Source organism: Sinocyclocheilus anshuiensis, unplaced genomic scaffold (assembly GCF_001515605.1).
Source record: "Sinocyclocheilus anshuiensis isolate Anshui unplaced genomic scaffold, SAMN03320099.WGS_v1.1 scaffold2737, whole genome shotgun sequence".
Lineage (NCBI taxonomy): Eukaryota > Metazoa > Chordata > Actinopteri > Cypriniformes > Cyprinidae > Sinocyclocheilus > Sinocyclocheilus anshuiensis.
In genome coordinates, this window is record NW_015551029.1 from 53,555 (window position 1) to 62,752 (window position 9,198).

At 36.7% G+C, this 9,198-nt stretch overlaps 1 protein-coding gene across 1 annotated transcript in view; it reads right to left on the minus strand.

Moving 5' to 3' along the window:
* The window catches only part of shroom2b (shroom family member 2b), a 36,414-nt gene that overhangs the window by 20,684 nt on the left and 6,532 nt on the right, over positions 1 to 9,198 (minus strand). Inside the window, exon 2 of the mRNA XM_016450618.1 lies at positions 4,885 to 5,033. Coding sequence (XP_016306104.1) covers positions 4,885 to 5,033 — 149 coding nt within the window. The remainder of the gene's footprint in view (positions 1 to 4,884; positions 5,034 to 9,198) is intronic.

Consider the following 9,198-nt stretch of genomic DNA (forward strand, 5'->3'; position numbering starts at 1 on the left):
TTTTAGGTAGGCGTGGTTGACTCTTAACTTTTATAAAGAATATCTCTTTGGATTTGAGACTTTAGTCTTTGCAACTTTACAGATCTTCTTTATGCACCAAGAGCTTGTAACACTCCAAAGAGAAAGGAAAAGTTGAAATCGCATCATATGACCCCTTTAAAAAACACATGCAGATTTCACAAGCACCACTAGATGGCCCTGGGTCATTTGTGTCTGTCCTGTCAAAAGGAATGTAATGCTGACCAGTATCTGATGTGTTTGTGTACAATATGCATGAATGAAACTGACCAAATTAAGCTGCTCCAGGACATTAGAAACAAAATAAATTGGACATGTAATACTGAGTGGTTCTCAGTCCTGTAGAACTGCACATTTTGGGGAAAGATGCATTACACAGAATTTTTCTTAAAGGATTAGTTCACTCCTGAATAAAAAATTTCCTGATAATTTACTCATCCCCATGTCATCCAAGATGTCTTTCTTTCTTCAGAAATTAAGGTTTTTGAGGAAAACATTCCAGGATTTCTCTCCTTATAATAGACTTCAATGGGGATCAACGGGTTGAAGATGCAAACTGCAGCTTCAAAGGGCTCTACACGATCCCAGCCGAGGAATAAGGGTCTTATCTAGCTAAACGATCTGTCATTTTCTAAAAAAAATACAAATGTATATACTTTTTAACCACAAATGCTCACTAGCATCTTGCTTCTTGCATTACATAGTCGTGTTGGAAAGGTCACGCAGTGACGCAGGTGGAAGTGTGGAGAAGGAGGACCGTTCAAAAGCGGTTGTATGTTGAATGACACATATTTATAAGTCTTTGTATCAGTTTATTGTTTACAATGGTCCGTTCGTGTGCATATCCTGGATGTTAAAATCTTTTGAAACCTAAAAGATTTCTTCCGCTAGGAAAAAACATGTCCTTTCCAACGTAATTGTGTAATGCGTGAGGTCGAGCTAGTGCAAGATGAGCATTTGTGGTTAAAAAGTATATAAATGTGTATTTTTTTTAGAAAAGAACTGATGGTTTCGCTAGATAAGACCCTTATTCCTTGGCTGGGATCTATGAAATCTATTTTATATTTTTACATTAACAATGTTTTTATTAAAGCCATGTATGAATCACATAAAGTTAGTGTTTTTAAGCATTTTACATTTATTCCAAAATAATAACTCAAGGCAGTAACAATTTAAACACTATATTTTATTTGTGAACTTATGTTCAGCTATTCTTTTTAATAATTAACTTAACTATTTTTGAATTTTTCGGATCATCAGTCTTCAAAGCTCGGTAAATATTGGTCACAGACAGAGATTTACTTCAAATTTAACCAAGCTGATTACTCATTAAAAACTCCCACAGATCATGTTTTCAGGCCATTTCAAGTCTTATTTTTACGTAACAAGGTGGTTATGTCTAAGTGTGTGAATTGCTTACTTACTTTTTTTAATTAGTCTTCCCATTAACACCATTATATTGTTCATTCAGGCTGATTCGCAAACGCAGAATCAATCACAGCCATACCCAATCATATTGCAATGGAGGCATTGTCTCCTCTCACATGACTTTCCCCCATTCATTCTCAATTACCCCCCACTAAACCCACAGCACGCTATGGGGTCTCTGTTTAAAGTCAATGGCATGAAGGGAGGCAAGCCTCTGCTGTAACTTTACCTGCAGGTGTCGCTGTTGGTCAGTGTTACTTTATAAAAACGAACAACTTCTTTATTTTTCATCTCATTTCTGTCTGGGCCACTATTGTCAAAGATGATTGACAATTAGCATACAGTTTGGATTGGCGGTATGGTTATGTTCTGGGCAAGAACTCCCTGCGCATCCATGCCTAATCTTTGGATGGAACATAGCTAGTCCCACTGGGCTTGAACTCGGGCAGAGGATTCCCAGAATGCCTCTGATGACGTCAGCCCACCAGCTGTTCGAGAGCAAACACGACCCAAAGGCCCCAGACCCGCAATAAAAAAACCCGACGGGGCCGTGATGACAGACAATGGCTGGCCCTTGGGCCTCTTTAGTGTGACGGCGTGAAGCAGCACACAATAATGACGCCACTGTTGTTCCACTCAAATGATGGTGTCACCTGCCGGTGATTCTGCCGTAACACCGCTTCAAACTCCAGCACAACAGAGAGCGAGAGCTGCAGCGGAGCTCACAGGACGGGATTCTGCTGCTTTTCTGTGCCACATTTACTTCATTTACATCATGCTTATGTTTCAACCAAACACAACATACAAATGTAATACAACAAACTTAATGTGGCTAATGCAAATCAAAACAATTCTGAGCTTTTTTTAAGTAAAATAAAATGAGTGGTTGGCCAGGGTGTTGCTATGCAGTTGCTAGGATGCTCAGGGTGGTTCCTAGGTTGTTGCTATGAAGTTGCTAGGATGCTCAGGGTGGTTGCTAGGGTGTTGCTGTGCCGTTTGCTAGGATGCTCTGGGTAGTTGCCATGGTGTTGTTATATCGTTGGTAGGATGTTCTGGGTAGTTGCCAGGGTTTTGCTATTCATTTGCTAGGATACTATGACAGGTTGTCAGGGTGTTATTATGCAGTGGCCCTGGGTGGTTGCCAGAATGTTGCTATGCATTTGTTAGGATGCTCTGGATGCATAGCAACACACTGGCAACCATCCAGAGCGTCCTAGCAAATGTGTCTCTGAGTAGTTGTCAGGATAATGCTATGCAGTTGCTAGGGTGTTCTTAGTTGTTGCCAGAGTGTTGGTATGCAGTTGCTAGGGTGTTTGGGGTGGTTGCCTGGGCGTTGATATGGTGTTTTACGAGGACGCTGTGGGTGGTTGCCAGGGTGTTGCTATGCAGTTACTAGGCAGTTCTTAGTGGTTGCCAGGGTGTTGTTACTAGGTGGTTGCCAGTTACTAGGGTGTTCTTAGTGGTTGCCAGGGTGTTACTAAGTGGTTGCCAGTTACTAGGGTGTTCTTAGTGGTTGCCAGGGTGTTGCTATGCAGTTACTAGGGTGTTCTTAGTGGTTGCCAGGGTGTTTATATGCAGTCTCTCGGGTGTTTTTATCCTGTCTGAGGTGCAGAAAGCCCATCCTCAAGTTTCTGTGATATTCTGGTCTAAACTGGCAAAAGAATATTATTAATAATGTCATAAACAGGCTGAAATCGTGTTTGAAACTTGTTTACACCAGGTTAAGTAGCAAAATCAGGCTAAATTTTTGTCCTGGAAGAGAATAAAAATGTAACTACCATATTAATCAGACCCCTTGCTGACTCAAGCACTCAAATCAGATATAAGCACCTAGCAAAATCTCTGTGCGGTTGTGTAATATTCACAGTGTGAGTGTCATTTCCAGACAGTTATAGAATGAAGCTACACCTTCCGTCAGACGCTGAGGAGAAACTCGACACTGCATGACCCAGCCCATCATTGTGGCTCCATCTGAACACAGAGCACATATTATGGTCTGGCAAAAGTATGAACAATGAACCCGTCAGCATAACGACGAAATCTCAGCGGAAAACTGGAATGCTTGAGTTCAGATCCAGAATGATTCTAACTAGGGCTGTAACAAATTATTATTTTAATAGATTATTCAAATTTTTTTTACATTGAATCTATTTATAATTTTTTTCTGATTAGTCAGTAAATCCTTACCAATAACCTTACTTAACTATCCAAGAAAATAACCATAACTTCTGCCATTAATCTTTAAATGTTTAATTAAAAAATTTTCTCATAAAATACTTACCTTAAATATTTTTAAAAATCCCAACGTGAAAAAATAAAGTGCCAACAATTAAAAGGCATCTATCAGTAATACAAATGCGCATGCTGCATTCACCATTGCTAGGATGCTCTGGGGGTTGCTAGGGTACTCTGGTTGGTTGCCTGGGTGTTGCTATGAGTGGTTGCAAGGGTGTTGCTATGCATTTGCTAGGATGCTCTGTGGTTGCTAGGGTGTTGCTATGGGTGGTTGCCTGGGTGTTGCTATGCATTTGCTAGGATGCTCTGTGGTTGCTAGGGTGTTGCTATGGGTGGTTGCCTGGGTGTTGCTATGCATTTGCTAGGATGCTCTGTGGTTGCTAGGGTGTTGCTATGGGTGGTTGCTTGGGTGTTGTTATGCATTTGCAAGGATGGGCTGGTTGGTTGCCAGGGTGTTGCTATGGATGCTCTGGGTGGTAGCCAGGGTGTTGTGATGCATTTGCTAGGATGCTTTGGCTGGTTGCCAGGGTGTTGCTATGCAGTTGTTAGGATTCACTGCTTGGTTGCCAGGGTGTTGCTATGGATGCTCTGGGTGGTTGCCAGGGTGTTGCTATGCATCCTAACCCATTTTCTTGAAGCCATCTTCAAGAATCTGCTAAAAACACATCTCTTCCATCTTTATTTGACCCTCTAACTCTAGCACTCTCTATTCTAAATCTATTTTATCTATTTTTTTTTAACACTTGACCCTCTAACACTTGCACTCTCTATTCATTTTCTAACTGCTTGTTTTCTTTATAAAAAAAGGCCTCTAACACTGCTAACGTGTAGTGCGTTAGACTAACCGAGACTTGTCGCAGCACTTACATATCATTGCTCTTTTGTTGGTTTTGATTGCTTCTATTGTCCTCATTTGTAAGTCGCTTTGGATAAAAGCATCTGCTAAATGATTAAATGTAAATGTACAAATAGGATACTCACGAGGAAAACTTCAGGTGTTTTCAGAATTCAAAATTGCATATTATTTATACTATTTCTGCCGTACATTTATGGGACAGAAATAGTCTGGTTCTAGTATGCGATTCTGAATTCTGCCAGAGTCTCTGTAAGACAGGAGGTTTGAAGGTACATCAACTAAATAGCAAGCAAACCAACAAATTTGGTCAGTTTTGATTTTACGTGGATGTCAATACTAAATCCTACCGTTTTATTCCCAGAGAGAGCGTCTTATGTGAGCTTTTCACCAGACAAATGGCCTCCAGTCTGTAACCGCTGAGAAGAACCGAGTTCACACTGACTATCTCGTCACCGATCTGGAGTCGACCCAGCGCCGCTCGACTCCCGTCCTCCACCTAAACAAACAAACAAACACAAACAAACATCAGCACTGTCTGCCAGTGCAAGAACGTCGACATCTGCTTTACTGCAGACAGCAGTGTTGGGAAGGTTACTTTGGAAATGTAATAGGTTACAGATTACAAGTTACTGTAATAAGTAGTGTAACTATTTCAATGACTTTATTAAAGTAATGTAACTGATTACATTTGATTACTTTTTCATTACTTCTCTAAATTTCTAATCATTTCCAAACATGTAAAGCAGACAGGGTTAACATTACAGTAGTGCTCAACACTGATTACTATCAGACTTTCAGAATCCTTCTTCACTTGAATTAAGATTATGATCAATTAATTTTAAAGCACAGCCTCCACAGAATCAGACTTACTTTGAGATCGTTCTGTGGTTAAGTGCAGATTTACAACCATAACAAGATATAGATTAATAGCAATGATACTGTTTTTGAAATCAAATATTTGCATAACTATGACAGGAAACACTGCCATCTAAGAATGCTTTGGAAAAAACTGTTAATCTGAAAAAATAAAGCATGCACATAAACCCAAATATAGGGAATAAAACAGTTATGGAATAAGCATGTGTCCTAAACTCCTGAAATATTGCTGTCTCATATTTTAGAGCAATCAGTGCAATTTATGAAAGAAATCAATCAAATCTGTATATGTGTGAAAATATTCAGATGTAACCCCCTTTGTAATCTGAATTATAATTACATTTATTTTGTAATTACATTACGTAATTTAGTTACATGTAACTAGTTACTTCCCAACACTGGCAGACAAAGTGTAATCCGTTACTGATTCCAAATTACGTGACAAAAGATGTAGTTAGTAACGTAATCCATTACTTTACACATTTTAGGAAATATAATTATGATTACTTTTGACCTACCTCATTTACCACATTGATTCAAATAGGATAATCTTGTACATATTGATATAAAAATACAAAGAGAAAGAAAATATATTCGGTTTGTTGTTATTAATAACAAAATTACATTGCGTCAAGGTTTCCCAAACTGGGGTTTCGTGAAGGAACTGCAGGGGGTTTGTGAGTTTAACGAATATAAGCTAATAATTAGTTAAATCATGAAAAATGTCAAATTTAAATAAATAATTTTAAAATAACATCAATCAAAATAAAGCACTTTGCATGTGATGTGAACATAGTAGTCAGTAGTTGCCTGGTCTTTGTGTGAATCTCCACAAAACTAGAAGACTTTCTGAATGTATAATGTATAGTAGGTTATCTTAGAAAGGAACATGTAAAAGATTTAGGGGAGAATTAGGGAGAATCCATAAATTATGAATTGTGTGAATAACATGTAATCAAAAAAGTAACTGTAGTCTGATTACAAGTATTTTAACATGTAATATAATCCAATTACAAGTACACAATCTCATTATGTAATATTACATACATGTAATTCGTCACTACCCAGCACCGGCGGCACAAAAAAACACAGTCAATGTCATTTATTTCTTAAAAACAACCTAAACCACATGATAAACTCAAGTCACGATCATTTTACTTGTTATAACTATTGCTCAGTATAATAATAATTAATTTAAAAAAATGTGTTTTAATTAAAATAATAAATATTACTAGTCTACTAATACTATAATAATCTAATATTTAATACAATAATAATAATAATAATAATAATTTTATTTAAAGTTCAACTATAAAATTGCAATACTAATATGCCTTAATTTCTTCATTTTCAAACAATAAACCATCAACCAGCCGTTTTAGTAAAAATCCTCAGGAGGCCCTTAAAGAAAACACATGAGTCCGTGTTAAACGTCGAGCAATAAATGACACTTGATCTGATATTTTGATTTCTAATGTTCAGACATTCAGTGTGACTTTCATTATTCTCAATCTCAAATTATTATTACTTACTATTTTTATTACATTTTATTTTTACCTAATCGAAAAATATTAATTTCATTCATTCGTTCGTTCATTCGTTTTATTATTAAATTGTAAATATGATTTAAGAGTTAAATTTATTAGCAATGCTTCTTTTTGGTAATTATTATTTTATTTTTATATTATTTACTATTTTTATTACATTTAATTACACCATTTTAACCTAATCCAAAAATATTCAAATAGAACTTATGAAAAAATAAGTCCTATTTTAGTCATGTTTAGACAAACATCACTGCACAAAGACCGATTTAAGATGAACATAAATGTGAGCCTGGAGCACAAAAGCAGTCATATTTGTAGCAATAACCAACAATACATTGTATGGGTCAAAATTATGCATTTTTCTTTTATGCCAAAAATCATTAGGATATTAAGTAAAGATCATGTTCCATGAAGATATTTTGTAAATGTCCTACTGTAAATATATCAAAACTTAATTTTTGATTAGTAATATGCATTGCTAAGAACTTCATTTGAACAACTTTAAAGATGATTTTCTCAATATTTAGATTTTTTTGCACCCTCAGATTCCAGATTTTCAAATATTGTGCTATCCTAACAAACCATACATCAATGTAAAGCTTATTTATTCAGCTTCCAGATGATGCATACATCTCAATTTCACAAAATTGACCCTTATGACTGGTTTTGTGTCACACATGGGACGAGGACAGTCCAACATCGAGCCTACAGGACCCTGATGGGAACAGCAGCAGAGACTAAAGACCTCATCATGAGCGCTGTGGTAAAACAAGTCTGAAAGCAGCAGAGGAAACCGTATGAGCTGCTATCAGATGCCATCAGCTGTGTTTCCTTCACTGAAACCCGAGCACAGCCTTAAATATTACGCAGCTTGAAACGTTAGATTCACATCCCAGAAATCCACATCATTTCCTCTGCGCTGTACGCAGTAGTGCACACTCAGTAGTGCACAGAAATGTGGTTTGGATGAAGTGCAGTAATGCAATGAACTGTAGACTGGATTCAGAAACACGGCGAGCGCTTGTTTTAGTTGCTCGTGTGAAACTTAGTGGATTTTGATGTTTTATTGTGCAGCAGCGCTGTTATATTTCACATTAAAGAAACTGAAGAATTACACAGAATAAGGCTACAGGAACTCACAGGGAAACAAATGCTGGGAATTTTAATTAGATCCAGTTTGTTTATTTTCATGCAGCTTAATCCACAGAGACGCCAACAATAAACACATGAAAATAAATACTGTAATGATGTTAAAACCGTTTTAAACAGTATTTGTGCACTTATGAATGTCCTTCATTTGATCAAATGTCTGTATTTGCGCTCTAATGCTACAGAAAAACAAGGGCTGAACATTTTGGAGGAAAAACTCAATGGAGATTTTTCTGATCTCAATTGCAATTTTAATTTAAAATGCATTTTTAAAGAGCTCTCGGTTTACTATACTTATTTAGAGGACCACTCAATTTGGCAAAACAATTCAAAGTAATTATATATGTCAATATGACCATAAATATTATTGATAATAATAATAATTATTATTATTATTGTTGTTGTTGTGCTATTTGTGTACATTTTTATTACATAATAAAAATTATTATTATTATTATCATTGTTGTTATTTGTATATTTTTTCTTATTAAATAATAATAATTTTATTAATTACAATATAATTATTGTTATTATTAAATAAAAATGAACAAAACAAATAATAAATTATTAATAAGAATTAACACTTGCACTTTATACTATTTGTACTATCATTTATTAAATAATATCATTATATTCATTTTTTATGCTTAAAAATTATAATTAATATATCTAAAAATAATAATAATAATTGTTATTATATTAAAACGAACAAACAAATAATGCATTTTTCAGACTCTGTTCCATGTTTTGTGTGTGTCCTGCTCCCCATGTGCCTTCACATGCCCTTATTTGGTTAGTTTCCTGTTCCTCCCCTGATTAGTGTGAGCGGCGACTTCTCCTCGCGTTTGTTTTTTCCCCTTTTTTGAGAAGTTTTTTGTTTCCTGGTTCCCCCCACCCCCACCCCCCCGCGGCGATGGAAATTGCCGCTCGCTTCGCCGCCGTAGCTCGCCTCGATCTCCCCTTCTACGAGTACGCCCGGGAGTTCTGCAAGCTCGCGGAGGTGACGGCGTTAGAAGACGCCGTCCTCAATCAGCTGTTCTGGCTCGGGGCCAACTACCATCGCCCCGTGGACCTCCCAGACACCACTGG